General features: G+C 36.3%; 1 protein-coding gene across 1 annotated transcript in view; it reads right to left on the bottom strand.

The window, feature by feature from the left end:
* The window catches only part of LOC140169229 (roundabout homolog 2-like), a 118317-nt gene that overhangs the window by 71904 nt on the left and 27479 nt on the right, over nt 1-18934 (bottom strand). The window contains exon 2 of the mRNA XM_072192485.1: nt 3791-3918. Within this exon, the coding sequence (XP_072048586.1) occupies nt 3791-3918 (128 nt within the window). The remainder of the gene's footprint in view (nt 1-3790; nt 3919-18934) is intronic.

Consider the following 18934-nt stretch of genomic DNA (forward strand, 5'->3'; position numbering starts at 1 on the left):
AAATAAATAAATTCAATTTATTACTAACAATAACACATCTATGCATATTTTTTAAAATATGAAAAGTAATATTCTAAAGAGAAATTAAAGGAGCGGTAAATTAATTTCATTTTCAAAATTGGATTGTCACCAAACACAGTTAGTTATAAAAGTCTCAAACAAACTGTAAAGTGGCTGCACTTTCTCAAAAGAAGAATGCTTTATTTTATTTTCCCGCTTTTTTTAAGAAACACTTTTTGTATTTTTCTGGAGCAGACGACACAGTTAATGGGCACTTTTATCAATTGGACCTAAAAATAAATTCCATCGTTTCAAATTGTCTATATTATTCATCAATTTTCTCTTCCAACTTGAGACAAATTTGCGTAGCCACAAACTCTCTCACACATTGTACTTTTCGCCAGAGGCTGAACTTTTGTTGATTCATATAAAATACAACCAGCTGGATGGTATTCATAAAAGAACATTTCTTGGTGAAAAAAAATATTCGCAGCAAAGCCACAAGATTCCAATGGTCTCTTGTACGTGTCGCTAGAAATGTCACCTCGGCTATTGGTAGTCAACTTCTTCTTTAAATATCATCAGATGCTATAACATTGCACGCGAGTGGTTGATGCAGCTCCCTCTCCTCTATGGGTCATTGCTGCGAGTCGCCGATAGGGTGTTTACTCACACCTCGACGACACATCAAGAATTTGCCCCAACACCTAAGCAAACAAGGGATTTTATAGTAACCACATGGGTGACATAGACAGTAACATCTGTATTACTATAATGCTTTGCACGCCACGGCCCTGTAGCCATCATCATACAGGACGACATGAATGTCTACACAGTTTCCTATGCTTCTATCGCAATAAACCGCTGAACCAATACTAGGCATGTTTGTACTCATTTGATTGCATTTTACATGTACATTCCAAATATGGTCACAAAAATATTTGGATTCCTGGTGAAAAATTATGCTTATTATAGATTTCTAAACTTTTTTTGCCATTTTGGAATCTTGGTTTAATAAAGTACATGCATAGACAGGGTTAACTTTGCTAGGTCCTTTACCTGACGTGATCAAAACGGCCGAGGTGTGACTAACTTTGTACATCGTCAACTTTTTTCACATCACTGGAAATTTATTTTTTCACAACAGTTTCTAAAGTGATTTTGTAGAATAACTTAAACCAGGCTGAACACATTTAAAACATAAATATTCACTGACGTTCAATTTAATCACTGAACGTGAGAAGTGTTGCATTGTGTAGATGTTGTTCACAATAATTAGGTTCAATCATGCAAAATAAGTAAATGTGAACAATATGATTCATAAAAACTCATCTAGTGCTCTATTTCTCAAGTTTACGAATAGGAATCTTCACAATTAAATAAAGAGCATCTACATTTATTTATCATAGGCCATTCAAACATGAAATACCATGGCAACGGCTATTCATATAAGTATGAGATTTAAATTTAAGTTTGTTTCAGACTGAGCTAGGTTTTTATGAACTCTGTAGTGAAATTTCTCATCGCATGGTGGAATTTTCATCAGCAATTATGAAAGTTGAATTTTTTCAACTTTTTAGCTCTCTCTTGCGATAACGTGGCAATGCATGCTTGTGATTGGCTGCTGGAAAATGAAGGTAGGCATTCACAATGGAAGCTATAAAAACAGGACAGCAACACTTGCATCACAATCGCAATTTATCATTACAGTACATTTAAATTTCATCACATGATGCCGCAGTGTAAAAAATTATCACGCAATGTTGCGATGTGCAGGTAGGCTCAGACTTTATGATTATGATCTTTATCTTTGACCTTCAAATTTATATTTTATATAGCTGTTTGAAATTGAGAAACTATTTCAGATTATACAAATACAACATGTTTTGAGGGGAAGTAGTCAAAACTACTGGCCCCGAGGTGTTGGATGATTTGACTACTTCCCGACGCGTCAGCGGAGGGAAGTAGTCAAATCATCCAACACCGAGGACCAGTAGTTTTGACTACTTTCCAAATAAAACATGTTGTATTTGTTTTACTATACCTCATAAATATTTTCACTATCACGGTAAAATCGTAAACAAAAGTCAAAACACACACCAGTCAGCGTGCGGCCGGCATGGTAAATAAGCTTAATATTTTGCTTACCTGATTTTATTGGAGGATTTCTGTTCAATCAATCTACATTTTGACCTATATTATTCGAATTTTGCTTTTTAACATTCCATAAATAACATTTTGCTTCATAAAACGTCAAATTCGCGTGTTATTTTCTATCGGTATCTCGGCAAAATAACTGCAGCAGACGCCATTTTCACGATAAACGCATCTGCAGAATCGCCGTTGTGTAGCATAATGCTACGTCAAAAGGAACGGTGACGCTGGGTCGATACACCGTGTGGTAGTAGGGTGCGGAAGTTTTCCTACTTCCAGCGTGCGGCGTAATTGCACAGGCGCTGGAAGTAGTCAAAATACCGTACTTGGACGCTGGCGTTATTAACCAATAAGATGTATGGATTACCTAATAAATATTTATGAGGTATAGTAAAACATTTTTTGTCATGCTGTGTGTCAGCCTACTAGTTTTTGAAATGATGCTTCTTTCACATTGTCAATTGAAGATAACATTATACCTGTTATAAAAGTAGTACATCCAACTAAAGTAATGTCCCTTTTTAATGCACCTCCATATATGGGACATAAAAAGTTAAAGCAAGCTCCTCTCTTTTGAGTCTTTAGCAATAACTATCAAAGAATGCTCTTTTCAATGTAATATCCACCATATACTCCCTCCTAGCCCCCGGAGATACCAAACCCTTCCCCTCCTGGCCTCCAATGGACTGAACACCCAAACCATCTGATAATATCCCTCTCTAGGCCTCCTTGTACAAAAACTCAAATTGCTTGTCATCTTGTGCACCAGTAGTCTGCTATTCGGTAGCACAAACCCGTGTCATTACATGATATGCCATTCTACAAGATACTGATACTTTTAACCCACTATACTCCAACTTCATCTGAATACAAAAATTATCAAAATTTGACTCAACTTATCCAAAATATTCAAAACAACTCATTTGATCATATTTTGGATCTATATTAAAAAGACATATGTTAGCATGATGGTTGCACAGATATATGGTTCAATTTGAAAACAATTTCAAAATCCGTTGTGAGAAATCTTGAGGCGAGTATGAAACATCAAATGATTAACATGTCGGGGAGCCCAGGAATGGGGTAGATTTCAATATACCGCCTCTGGCAATCAGTGTATTCATCCTCTATTGAATGCCAATTACCTTGTACAACAAGAAGAAAAATAACCAAATGTGTGTGATACCGCGATTGAATTTGAGAAATATGAGTTCACTATTCATCGTAAAAGAGACAGTGAAGCTAATTGAAGTGTACTGCCGAACAAGCTAGCCGGCCAGCCAGGGGATGTAAGAAATAAAAGAAGGGGAAAAAATGAAGCCCCCCCTGAAGCTACCACTGTCACTGGTCATACAAATGAGTTGATTGTTGATGATTCGGTCATTTCAGGACAGGAAATTAGGGGTTGGAAGGTGATTTGTGTAACATATACCTCATCTGTCGGAATGCGGATATTGGGCTATTCCACTTGAAAGACATAGGCCCAAGAGAATAATATTTATACAGAGAAATGAGCTGGTATGGTTATCATTTAATACCCAAATGCCAGATAAACAAGAATTCACCGGTAACATGAATGGAACCTGGGACCACAGGAATGGAACCTAGGACCATTTGCCAAAGATAGAAAACTTACCGTTATCGTTGGTTGTGGTCTGCCTTCTGCTCTGCAATTTAGCGTAGCTGGTAAATTCTTCTTGACAATTTCACTTTCGGGATGTTCCACTATCCTGGGAGGGAAGTCATCTCTTCTTCTGGTGTTACCTGCAGAAGCAGAAAAAAAATGGAAAAATTAACAATTGAAAAAAATTCCTTAACTAAAATTCCAAATCAAAACATGAAAACTCTGCTTTTCTTTATATTTATAGTACTTTTTGTATCCCTTCAAGTTATTTTCATTTCATTTTTTTGCATATCAGTCAATATCAGTCAAAGTGAGTCAATATTTACATATATTACAAAAATCAGCTCTAACATACCCCTATGAATTCACTCCATTGCAAGCAGATACACTGTTAATACACTGGGTAACCTTTACTTAACTAACTAACCAACTATGTAACTAAGTGATAAATCGCTAAGATAACAAACATTTCTTTGAAAAAGAAATTGTACCGATTTGTTATGATTTGATCACAGTTGGCCCCAATGGCAGGTAAAAATGCAGTGTTTTAACAGTGTAACCAAGAAATAACAACAATATTGCAGTGTTTTTATTTCAATAATGACATTGTTTGCATAATTCATCCTAACTCTATCTGAATTCATATAAATAAACAACATGCATATCTTGTTTCATCTTTTAAATTAATCATTATGTTTAAATCATAATGACCTAAAATGACAATTCTACTCATGTTTAGATATGTATACAGAGATAATACAAATATATAAATAAAATGCAACATTTTTTGTGATGTGCGTAAGTATATAGTCTCATGATCAAACAAGACTAAAATAAAGGCCCCTACTGTAACTTAAACATCATATAAAAACAATGCTGTCGGGTACAGCGATAGTATTATTCCAAGCAGGTAAAAACAATTACGCTACCGGCCAATCATCCATCTACGATTATTTTACGTTTACAATTGCTCCATCTGTTAAACCAGATTCTGAAATAGGATATAGCGATAAAAATACGAAAAAGAAACCAGTGACGTCGGCCTCCGTACACACTTAAAACTACGGGGTCAAAAAATGACCCAAACGGGGTCATTTTTGACCCCAGCATAGTTATCAACTAAACACCATACCACTAACGGGGTAATTTTGACCCCATTGGTCGGGGTCATTGCAATGACTACGTATTTGGGTCAAATAGTAACCCCATTGGGGTCAAAATATTACCACATTTCGGGGTCAAATGAAATGACCCCTTCAAAAGGGTTGCCTTATTGGGTTACTTAATGACCTCATTTCGGGGTCAAATGAAATGACCCATTTGAAAGGGTTGTTTTATAGGGTTACTCAATAACCACATTTAGGGGTTGTTTGGATTTTTTTAGTAGGCCTATGGTCATGTTGGTCCCACCAGGACATAAGTGTGTTTCTGCACAGAGAAAGCATTACATAAACAGCAAACTGCAAAATGCATCTGTGTATCACACTCACACGCAGTCAGTCATTGCCTATGACAGTTCACATATTATAAGCTTACATGATATAAGCTTATAACAACTGCAGCCAAGACACCAGCCACGACAGCATGAAATTGGAATGAATCTGCGTGCATAGACAAGGGTCTATGCATCCTTGCAGTCTCACTTTTCAACTAACTTTTCATATTCCATCATGCAGACAAGCACACACGACAATCCGCTGAGCTGCACAATCAGAACAAATATGGCGCTGGTGTGACCATTGAGCCGATGCACACCGTGTGTGCAAATAGTTCAAATGCAAGTCATTATAAAGTTGACAAATTGGGTAACTTCGGTCAAAAATTAGTTTTATTTATTAATCAACAAACATTAATTGCAGCTCATGTTTAAACTCATTTATGAATTGAGATTTTCAAAGCGGAAGATTGAAACTGATATCAATGCGCGACGGTATCGGCAAAATGACCACTAAGTTTTTGACCACGTTAAATCGTGGCTAAAATGACCTCGTGAATGTGGTCAAATTAAAACAGTACAACCCCTTGAAGGGTCAAAACAACCCCAAACGTGGTCAATTCAAAATGACCACGGAAAATATAACCCCGTAGTTTTTAGTGTGTAAACCCCCTATTCCAGCAATACAGCTTTAGGGGGTTATATTGCAAAGTAATATAAATATGGGTCAAATCTATAACAGTTTTGTGGAATTGAAAACAACTGTGCCATCTTATTACTAAACAGATGTATCTACCCCGGTATCTACCCCGGTATCTTTCAACCTTCCCCCTCCTTCAATATCATACTTCCCCTACTTATTATGTCATGTTTTCTTATCCTTTCTAGGCATAAAGAATGTAAGATAAAGATGTTCTTAACAAACATACATCCTTTCATCAATTTTGTATTATAGCAATGAAATTGTTGTTCTGAGCATGTTCTGAGTAAAAGAAAGTATACAGCAGTAAGTGCAATATTAGTTACAACCCTTTAGCATGTGAACATATTGCAGACTAATTTAAGAGGTTCGATTCTGTGGTAATGTGACATTCCAATTGAATCCACACTCCCTCTGTGGAAGACATGACATCAATCTCTCACACTGGGGGGTTGACTTCAAATAAAGTCACTCATTCAGGTAACTTCATTTGAAATTCTCACTCCCTGTGTGGAAGATGAAGGTCATGTCTTCCATAGGGGGTGTATGGATTTCAACTGGAATAGCCCATTTTGGAGCAGACGACATTGAATGGGAGGCTCCATTTGCAATTCACACTCCCTGTATGGATAATTAAGATCATGTCTTCCATAGGGGGTGTATGGATTTCAACTGGAATATCCCTTTTTTCAATTTGGTAAAAGGTGATACAGTATAACAAGAAAAAGAATGTATATTCTATGACTCTGAAAGCAAGATACAACTATTTGTAACGTTAAGATGATAATGTCGATTCCCATTATTTTGCCTATAAGATATGCTTCATTTTTCTTTCAAAGTTTGCCCTCCAGAAATGACGATATTTATTGCAAGGAGCTCGCAGTTGGGATCTCGCATGATGCAGGTATGTTTTTTCTTTTTTGATTCGCTTTTTCGTACAATTATTGATGATGAGTGGAGGAATGCGACAAAATTCTGATGCACATTGCAGATGAGAATTACTAATGATAGGTTTTAACTTTGAATCAAATCAAATTTTAACAGCATCACACCATTTGTGTTATTCTTATCATCTTTAAAATAGATTTTTACCCTTTTCACTTTCAAAGTCCCCATCAATATTTAATTCAATGAGTAGATACGTGTTTCAAATTCAGCCAAGTTGATTATTAAAATGCATAAATTTGAATAAAATTTTGAATAAAACTGAAAGTGTGTTGTAATCTTTCGTCTGAAATATTACACAGGCATCAAACATCTCTTTGTATTTTTACAGGTATAAGCAATAGCAAAATAAAATGCTACTTTATTTTTAGAGAAAAATGGGATTATGTAAATTCTCAGATTTGACAATAAAAATACCACATTTCTACTTCTTGACAGTTATAATATGTAGCAGTAAAATGCTATTTTATTCAAGGGGAATTTTGTCAAATCTGACCTCTCCATCACTGGTCACTTTAAGAATAACAATTGATAAGCTTTTGAAATTGAATTGTTTGTCTTAACTGAACCTTAGAATAACAGAAATGTGAGAAGTCCCTTGATATCAGATCTAGTCTGCTAGGTGCATGTGTCTAAAGGGTTCTTTCTTCCACTCTCTCTATATCTCTCTCTCTGTCTCTCTCATATTATCCTCCTTTTCTCTTTCTCATATCTTCCATTCTCTTACACCTCTTTCTTGCTCTCTGCCACTTTATCTCTTATCGCTTTCTCATGATTTGTCTCTCTGTCTCCATCATCTCTTTCCGTTATCGCTCTCTCCCACAAAAACCAACTTATTCACAAATTTTCCAAATCATCAGAAATCTAAAGAACTGAATCAGATCTGTTACAAGTCGTACAAATATTGATTTAAGGCCAAAACAGCAATGAAATCACTTGATGACTAAACTGGATCAAGTCCGTCATAATCAACTCCTTTTTACTCTGCAAAAGAATGGTTCAATTCTAACACTATATAATTGATTCCATCTGACCTTCTTGAGGTATTCATTGGCTTGTATTCACTCCATTTACTGGTGTCTGACCGCTCCGTTTTGATGCTATAACTAATTTTCCCCTTCGTTTGGGAATTGACGAACATGGAGAAACTGATCAAATAGCGTATAACAGCGTGGAGAGTTTATTTGTAAGACTTAAAGCTGAAAGAGGGTGTCTCTTGGGATGTTGCGTCAAAATGACTAAAAATAATTGACAGTCACGACGATGGTAATGATATTATAGATGGAAATAAAAATTGGATTTCTCGCAGTACACCGTGACCTTTTGATCGCTCGTGTAGTACTGCAGTTTGTTTTCATATCAAAAGATGGTTAATTCACGATGGATTTCAACATTTTAGATAAACAAAATTGCAGTTTGTGAGCAAAGAGGAATTGGATGAAGCAGAGAGAATTTCAAACAGGTATCAGGGATTGCTAGATAAAACATCTTTCTCTCTCTGTCAAAGTGCTATTGTGTAAAATTAACTCAAGTTCAACACCATGTATAGATTTGTCACAACTGTGTTACTCATCAGTGACGTAAGAGCAAAATATTGTTATCCCCTTTAAAACTTGTTCCTTAGAGAAATTCCTTACTGCATCATGGTAACCATGCATCCTCCTCCTCCTTGGTACTACATCAATGTTACCATCATCTCCATCCAGAAATTGACAAACTTAGGGGAATAACTTGTCCTTTCTATATCTGAATCATGATACACACTGCTCATCGACAGATAACATGAGTAGTATACTCAGTGCCGCGGGGCTACCAGGAGGAGGAAGAAATAGAGAGAGACAGGAGTCATAGTCTTATGGGGGGTTGAACTCGCAGAAATATAAATTGACTCTTGGGCAAATATCCTACTTCTGGCTTTCTCGGTTAATCAGAACTGCGCATGCAGCTTTGAACTTTTTTCTTTCGTCAGATAAATATATGGTGCTACTATCCGTCTCGGCAATATAAGTCTAATGTAATTATTGACTTGCAGGCAAGTACTTTTCCTCACATTATTTGTAGATATAAATAACTTGCGCAGTTTATAAGTTTTCAGAAATCAATCCAAAATATAGGTGTATAAATAGTTAGTTGTGTCGCCCTGCTCAGTCAGACTGTACAGTAAAAAGACTTTTTCTACAGTCTACACTCTGTTCAAGCAAATGCATGGATGTCATTGCATGTTTCCGCTGCATTTATGGCACGCTCTTCCAAAACATAAACAATTCCACTTAGCCTATTAAATGATCAGGGAAGGTAAAACAAGTACAAGTATTGGAGCAGTGGTTCTTGGAAGGTGTAGTCAGATGCTAAACAGGTTTTGACGAGAACCAGCGTAGAAGTAGAAGTAAGTCTAAGTATTGGAATCATGGTCAATTGAATGGTCTCCTTTCAAAGTACGAACTGGGAGGTGTCTTTGGGCTGACCTAAATCAAATACCTCAAACAGTCTGCAAAAGTTCACTGGCCACCAGTGAACACAGAGAATTGGCACAAAACTGACCCATCACATGTCACTTTATGTTTGGCCTATGTTATACAATGTAGTAAGATAAGTACCCTTTGTATTGCGCTTTGTAATAATGTCATTTGATATTTAGCAAATACAAGTATATTATTTCATTGAAATTTGAACATCTTGTGCTACATATTGGGGAGCAATGACCAATGTGGGCAATGATCAGCAAGTAACACTGCTTGTTTTTATCCATTACAGAGCAAGTGACACTACTTGTTTTTATCCATTACTGATGGGCGCATTAGTTAGGGGCGTGTCAAGAAACACTCCAACTTGTGGCTTAAATGTGCCCAAAAATTTTTTGTTTACGGAGGAGGCCGACGTCACTGGTTTCTTTTTCGTAAAAGATTTTTCATGTTGTTGGTATATCCCAAGGGATCTAACCCAACCACAACAATGAAGTAGCTATTCAGCATCGAAGTGGTTACGTAATTCTCTTGGTTACCGGATCACGCTATTTTGATATGCCTTCAAGTACCATATACTTTGTGTGGTGATTGTTTCGATCGTGGTTCATAACTCAAGCGTGTGATCCCGTTGACATAGTAACATTACGTAACTTCGATACTGAATTGTTAACAACAATTGCGTGTGAATCAAGCTAAAGTCAATCCGTAATTCTTTTTAAATTAAAAACAACTTCCATGCTCTACCAATAATTATCATTCTTTGTATTTTTCACAGAGCTTGCATCAATGAAGCTTTCTCTCACATCTCTAAATTGAAGCAACTGTTTACAAACCCAATATATCAATTATGCCAATGCCACATCACTCCACTTATTCTAGAATACATTTACATTATTTACGCAACCAAGAAGCCAAATGATGAATATATTAATGATCTCCATATCTTTGTGCTACACACTACAAATAGATGTAGGGAAATGATGTAAGCGACAATGAATAAAGACGAGTTGGGATAATGAACTCCACAAAAGAAAACAATGAAAGCTTTATAGGAGCATTCCGAGATCACGGCGTCATTTTTGTTGTCTACCTCTTTTGATCGTATCCATCAGAGGTTACCATCCATTGTGTTCATATGACAAGATGGTATCACTGGATCCACAACATGTTCATCTATCAGGGCACAGTTCTTGTATCCCAATACATTTGTACATTCATTGAATGACCTTTGAAAATTTGGGTACAAAAACTCATCCTCTGCAACTTGAGGTCAAATTTTGCAGTATGATTGTTTAAATTGAGGTTATTGAACTATGCCATTGGGATGAGGCTATTGTGGTCCATAGTGAGATGGTATATATATCATCTTGTCCTTGAACATGCTTTCAATCATAACCAAAAAGATCTAAATTGATAATAAAAGATTTGATTTGTATAGATTTTGAGAAACCCCTCACAATTAACGACGGCAATGACTAAGCGTATTATGCGCGGTGGATGTAACAATGCATGTCTGGATGCGGTATTTCAGTTATAGTTATACATTTGAACCAATTTTGTGATGAGAAAATATGACTGATAAAATGACTGCAGTCTGGAAGCCAAAATGTACACTTAGTGACTGTGAATCTACATTGAAAATAACCCAACAAAATTGGCTAAGAACTGCAACAACAGTTGAACCAAATTTTGAAAGAAAGGAGAAATTATATAATAATGTTGATAATACCATTAATCAATAATGATGAAATTAATGTTCACACAAATTGAACGATAATGATCATGGTGATAACACAAAATGAGTGGACCTATTTGAGCTTTTGAAGCTATACCATTTTTCACCCTGATGTGGCAGTGACGTCAACATATTGAAGCAGCTATTTCGTTCATGCATCTATGCGACATCTTTAAGCGTGTGCATGGCAGCGCTTCGAGCAAACACTTGGTACATTAACTAGCATCTGAAATATTCAATTTTCTAGGATTTTGTAAGATTTAAATGGTGCATAACGTGTTTAAAAGGCTCCTCTATTATAGGTAATTAAAAATTAATACTTTCTCAAAACTATTGTTTTCTGTAATTGATTAGCTCACCATTGTACAGATCTGAATATCTACTGCCTGACAACCGATTTTCAAGTAGGAAATTATATCTTACATAAGCTAAATGAGAACTAGGAAAAACAACCTTAATATATACCTGTGATTTGATCATTTGCCATTAGTTTCTTCAAAATTAATTTGATTTTGTTCCTGTACCAGTTCTTCAGCTTTGTTTTCATTTCTATATCTGTTCACAACATGAACTAGACAAAATTATATACCTGGCGGCACTTACTCATGATCTATACCAAATTGATACTAATTTCAACAAAAATCTTCAAAATATAACAATAAAATGATATCTTATCCCATATTTTGAAGCATGGCTAGTAGCTTCCCTTCAAACTATTTATAAAACTCAGTCATTATGCATCTTCAAACCTAATTTTCTTTCTTTCCGCATATTACTGGTATTCAATTGATAAATATTCTCCTTAGCGATGATGCCTCGGTAATTAGTTCTCATTTACATGCATATTGATGTCATTATGAGCCAAAATGGTCTCAACCCCAATGGTACAGTTCAATAACTCTCATGTCATTATATGAGTGTATAAATAACTTAGTACTGACATGAGTATAATTTAATCCTAGTGTAATATGATGCAATGAGGTCTCCATACAGTTACTATGTAATGCTCATATCATACTACGCAATTGCAAGGAGCATAGTGTTTTTGTTACATAATTTCTGTCGCTTATCTGTAATGCGATTGCCGATATATGATCGATATTAGTCGCAGCATGCCCTAGCATCAAATTGCAACCTGTTTACTTGGAAGCAACTTTGTCACTACATCGCCAGCCAAAACTGATTGCTGGTATCACCTTTTGCCATATCAATGACCCCCCTTTTCCAGGTCAAATTTGGTAATGTAATTTTTTGAAAATAGCGCAATTTTGCCTCACTTAAAGGAGTGTTTCGTGATCCTAGCATCCTCTTTTTATGACATTTTCAGTACATATCCACAAAAAAAGCCTATTCCCAAAATTTCAGTTTATTCCGATTTTGCGTTTGCAAGTTATGCATGATTATGAGTATTACACTGCTCCATAGACATTGCGTTGTAATTTCGTTCTGGTGCACCAGAACGAAATTCAAATTTCACGATATCTTTGCAAAACGCAATTAATCTGCAAGAAATATTTTGTACAAAAACATTATGTAGCCAGAGGTTTCCAGTGATATAAAAATCTCAACTTTTTTTTGAGAAAAGTGGGGGGATGAGGCTGTGGATCACGAAATGCCCTTTAAGCCAAGCATTTGACAACTTACGATTTTTTAATCACACACTGCAGTTGTTAGTATGATAAGTCTACCTTACAAGCAGCCAGTAAAACAAATACGAAAATCAAATATTATGAAAAAGACTTATTCTATTTAGTCATCCTTATTACAAACCATGGGAGGTCTGGGTTTGATTAAACAAACTGTATTTGCTAATTACGGTGTAGGTGTTAAGAACCTCGTTGGTTAATTAGACTTGAGTAAATTTGCAGAGTAGTCTGTGATATGGATACATACAGTTATTCATGTAAAATGACAAGTAAACATTGACTGGGCTATTCCAGTTGAAATCCATACGCCCTGTGGAAGGTGTGAATTTCGGTACATAGGGTGCAACTTGTTAGACTTGAGTCCAGGCCTCAAGTTTACGGAGTTTAGGGTTGGGTAGGGCAGTCTTGTAATAAGACTTGTAGAGTTGCATTCGGCAATCGCTCCTGAATTTCAAATGGTGTTACCTGAATGGGTGACTCCATTTGAAATCTACACCCATGTGTGGGAGATTAAGGTCATGTCTTCCATAGGGGGTGTATGGATTTCAACTGGAATAGCCCAATGGCCTAGTAAATGAGAATAGAGCAGTCACACTTCTCTGCTGGTAACTAAGTCTACAATGACATCAAAGTACAAACAGAAAGTTCTGCAGGTGTAAAGAAAGTGTAAAGAAAGTTCTGCTGGTGTACATAAAGTTCTGCTTGTGTAAATAAAGTTCTGTTGGTGTAAATAAACTATTTAGTTATTTGTTACATTGTAGGTTTTCTTCTTTTTGAAGAGAAGTTGAGAAGACATATCCAACTCATTATCCACCTGTGACCATCTGCTGTCAAGTCAAATCATGAATAAACCATGATTTCTTCTTTTTCAGTTTTGATCTGAATTCACTAAGTTATTAGCTTAAACCCCAAGCCTTATAGAACCCTTAAAAACAAAACAAACAAAGATCTATAGTCTAATTTTGAGATGTTAACTAAAGTAAATTTCAATTTTGCATCATGTTTGAAATATGAATGAGAGTCACAGTTTTCCTTCTGCAAGTACAGGTTTGTTGGAAGGGACTTGGCCATTGAAGTTGGCTGGAAAATCTCAAGTAAATAGAAGCAGAGGCTCATGTTTTTTTTTCACTTTAGTAGCAATAATTATTTAACCATTTAAACACAATTTTGGATAAGGCAATATGTTAAATTTGGTATATCAATGGGTAAAAATTTTGTGAAAAATAGATATATTGATGGGTCCACCAAAACCAAACTTGAGTACCCCCATACCGCATTAATACCTCAACATGCTCAAAGCAGACTTGTTCCAGAATATTTTCCTCCCAAGTCAAAAGGAAGTACCTGCAACGCCCTGTATTCACAAATACTGCATTGTTACGTCAAATAGCATTAAATAGCCATGTTCCCATTGCCTTCTCTCATGTACCAGCTAGACCAGCCTTAAGCTGTGTTTACACAGTTGATATTTGCCTAGATTTTGTACTCTGTGAAGATGTAAACGGGATGCGATGGTTGTAGGCCCCTATAGAAATCATGTCCTATAGAAAGGCTGCTCTATAATCAAAAATCTCAAGTCATCAGGATACTTTAATAAGCCAAAGTTATCTCACTGTCTCAGAATGTTTGAGATTATTCAAGAGAAAATCAATTTTCAATTAATGCTTATAAGCTTGATTACTGTGAAACAAATGGGGGGGGGGGGATAATATAATAATTTGATAAAATAAAATTTTACCCCAGACAGAAATTTTGCTCATTTATAGTTACTCTCACAACCAAATCGGCATACCACGTAAGCATTTATGAAACCTATATACCATGACCAATAGAGAGTTCCCGTGTTTTCAAGCGGAACGGACTACAATAGTGTTTATAATGTGATTCGCACCGCCGTATTCCTCATTCCTTTGATTTGGTCAATGACCCTATTGGTGCTACATTCTACAAAATAACATTTGCTAATTATTGCGCTGAGTGTTGGTATTCTGAAAATTGTAAACGGAGTTTAGGTTTCCCTCCAAGATGGCGGGTAACCCAAAACACGGAACTCTCTATAAGCAGAACACCCTGTTTTTCAAAAACTGAAAATATTTTGTAAGATATATTAATCAAGACCTCCATGTGTTGTCCAATAATATCCTTTGATTAACCTGTCATTATATCAAGTTCACATTTGTCAAAATTAAAACTGTACACTGTAATTTAATAATTACTTCATCTGTTAATTCAATGACCTATGGGTCAAGTTGAATTTCATCCTTGTCCAGGTGATGGGACAGACTAAGCTTTGGACAGGATCCACAACATGCTCATCTATCAGGGGCACAGTTCTTTAACCCTAATACATTTGCACATTTATTGAATGACCTTTGAAAATTTGGGTACAAAAACTCATACTCTGCAACTTGAGGTCAAATTTTGTACTATGATTGTTTAATTGAGGTTATTGAACTATGCCATTAGGATGAGGCTATTGCGGTCCATAATGAGAGTGACCATTACAGATACAGGTCATTCTTTGGCCATTCCTATGCAATAGTTCATCCCTAGATGTTTGCTCCATGAAATCTGAATGTTGTAAAGAGGCCTACTAATATTAGGTGAGGAAAATAGAAAGAGCAGCTCTTGGTTTGTGTGGTTTAATAATGTGCAAAACGCTCATCAATTTCTGGTGTTTATTTAAGAGTCTCCATGACTTTTGGCTGCACCTAAGTGCTAGTATACTGATGAAAACAAACATGTAAAACACCTGCCCAATGTTAGCCTGCCTTACCTCATCACAAAACCCACATTCTCTTGTGATCTCATCGAAATTCTACCACCGACAATTCCGAGGTGTTTTACAAGTTAAGCGATCTCACCCTGATCATGACTTTTTCAGAAGCAGGAAAAGCCTGGAATGCATCGATGACTTTACAGAGGTGGTCTTTCCCTTTATTTTTTACCAATGCGGTTAATGCGCTTTCAAAGTTTTATTTATTTTCCCACTTCGTATTTTGAAGTGCAGGCCTATTTTCTTAAGTGTGGAGCTATAAAGTTAAATGAGATGATTGATGATAACATAGCAATGTACAAATACATAATATTCCCCCATATCATATTCCTCCATATCTAGAGGATCATCAACCAAAGCTTTATCGAAATATGATGTTATTGACAGATTATTAATGTCTTTCCTATAAAAATGGCATGCTGTAGCAAAGCTGCATTGATGCAAACTTGTCCTCTTTGTTAGTACAAAAAGTTTCAGGCACAAGACACCACTGGTATCTGTGTCTGCTGCCCTCTGTGCTTGCACTGCACTGCACTGCTAGTAATGTAGCTAACTTTCCATAATACAAATCTCTCAATTTGTTCATTTGCAAAACATTATTTACATTCTACACATAGCTAATAAAGATATTTCCTCTTTAAAATGTTACTGCGTTACGATATAAAGTGATGAACACATTCATTATAACCCGGACCATATTATACTTTCCACCCAACTAATTGCTTTTATGTTTTGGGTCCAAATGTATCCGGTATTCTTGTTTCTAAATGGCTGAAGGGCAAAACCTTTGTTTAGAAGGTGTTGTGAACTTAATTTGGTTTACTTATAATGTGTACATTATCAAACTTTCATGTCCCACCCATCCTGGGGGCTTCTGAGGGGAGAATTATTGCAAATGAAAAATATGTTTTGGGTCCAAATCCAGTATCCGGTTGTCTTGTTTAGGGTGTACTTTGTTAAAAGGGCACTGTGTTAGAGGATGTTGTCAACATGTTTGGTCACTTTGTGTGTACATTATCAGACTTTCATGTCCACACCCCAACCTGGGGGCCTCTCATATCCCTCCCCACCCCAGGGGCTTCTGAGTGAGAAGTAGTCCACCTGACCAGACTCTTTAATTGTATCCAATTGATTGCTCACATCATGCACCTGCTTGCTACAAACAATTCCTTGAACCAATACTGATAAATCAATTGATGATATATTCATTTAAAGACTACAATAAATGCATAAAATGCGCAAACACAACATTAATTTTAGGATTAATCAATTATTGATGGCCTAATCAATACTTAAATCAATTATCATAACTTTAGCATTGAAATGAAATGAATTATTATAATATCTGATAGGTCATCTTAAGAAACAAAACCTTGAAGAAAAGGCATTTAAAAGGATCAATAAGCCGGTAAGAACTTGTAACGATGTTTCTTTTGTCCGTTTCTTGGAGAGATAACGCCTCCTCTGGGATAATGCTGACAAAACTTCGACCAGGCACAATTGACCTGGTGAAGGGTTCGCCATAGCTAGTCAAGGCATTTTTATTACAGGACAGGCAAGTGTAGCCAACAATCGCCCATGATTACTCTGATCAGGACAGACTGTAATGAAGTCTTTTATCCTTGGTCATCTGCCCTGCCCTTTCCAGATCTGGGGGGGAGCAGACATTTTTTTGGTTCTGCAGAGATTTGAACCAGGGCCTCTCACACCAAAGGCAAAACCCTTATATATTAACTACAATCTTAGAAATATTTGTTCGAACACTTTTAAGGCCATATTGGAAATGGTCCCCCTTCTACCCCCGTACAATGTTGGCATGCCCAATATGCTCATCTTCACCATATCTTCTCCCAACATTTTTGGTGGGGAAAGGGGAGGGGGCATGCTTAAGATGAACGTTGAGACAACACTATTATAATTCTTATTTTCCAGTGACTCATATAGCGTGCGCACTATGCTAAGAAGAACATGGGAATTACAGTGGGTGTTCGAACACATTTTTTCCGGGATTGTAGTGTGCCATGCTGCTCCCCTAATGTATAACCAATTGTTTTTAGGCCTACATGTGTAGTAATGCCTACATCCTATATCCAGGCCATGTATATACTTTCAAGCTTCCTAAATCATTAGTTTTTGTAACAAACTTCCTTTCAATTTCCGAAATGTTATCATGTTTTGACATTAGGCAGTTCATAATACCAATTGTTCTAAGGCCTACATGTTTTGTAATACCTACTGCCCATGCCCAGGCAATGTATACATGAAAGCCTACTTTCATGCTTTGGTTTCATTAGTTTAGGAGATAAACTTCCTTTCACTTTCCAAATTGGAGACAAAACAAAAACTGTATTTTTTCAAGATATTATGTTACGTAGCTAGTAGGGGACTAATATGTTGCAGGATTCCGAAGTTGATCTACTATAGAAAATGAAACTTCTGAATGTAATGATTTACATGTACTTTGGTAAAAACCAAATAATGCTTCTATAGACCTACATACCTTTGCAGAGAAGGAGTGCCAATTCCCTAGCGATCACTTACTCATAGTTTACTTTGCTTGTCCCACAAATTTGTGTTCCCCCCTCCTGACCTGATTTGAAACACTATCAGCAGCTGATTTCTTTCCTCCTTTTAAAATCTTGAGTATGTAGCCAGTTTACATACTTGCAGAAGTTGTAGTAAACTTGGCGACCATGCGACTGGGCGGCATATTGTTCAACCCTCTTTAGGTTATTATGTATGGTTCATGTATTTCATGATGTATGTCTCTATGATGATGTCTAGATTTGACAGTGGTGGCCTGTACTAAATCTTTCCCCGTTTACAAGCACCACACTTGTAATAATGTTTTTGGGTGTTGAGAGCAAGAAAGCAGCTAATAGAGTACATGGTTCAGGAAGGGGACTCACTGGATTTGAAGTGCAGAATAAAGTGTCATGAATGAGTATGGTTTATTTTGCAGCGGGTTGATGATGGCTCCTAATCTGATGATGATGATGATGTTCGTGTTTTTGTCTAATTAGCTGTAAGTCAGATGGTGCATTTTTGACAAAAATGAATGTTGTTGGTTAATGAAGCTGGAAAAGATGAATTAAACATATTAAAGTTTATACGAAATCTCAATAAAACTATAAAATGATGTTTTTTTTAGTCTCATTCCTTATTTGGAATAGATAAAACCTGTCTAACAGTTGGGTCACAAATCAAAAGTTTGACAAATTAGTGCATTAGGCTAATACCATGTCTACAACCCACCCATTACCATAAGGAGTCTTGTACCACTTGTATGTGACCTGACATGACATTTTGTAAGAATTATGCAGTTGGAAAATTTACAACTTCCTATATAAACACCTTGGATGGATGGAATAGACCTGTCCATCAAAATCATGCATCCATGCTCCATCTAATCATGGTCTATGATCTAATACTGGACATTGGGGTAGTCCTAGGA

The sequence above is a fragment of the Amphiura filiformis genome, chromosome 14 (genome assembly GCF_039555335.1).
Source record: "Amphiura filiformis chromosome 14, Afil_fr2py, whole genome shotgun sequence".
Classification (NCBI taxonomy): Eukaryota; Metazoa; Echinodermata; class Ophiuroidea; order Amphilepidida; family Amphiuridae; genus Amphiura; species Amphiura filiformis.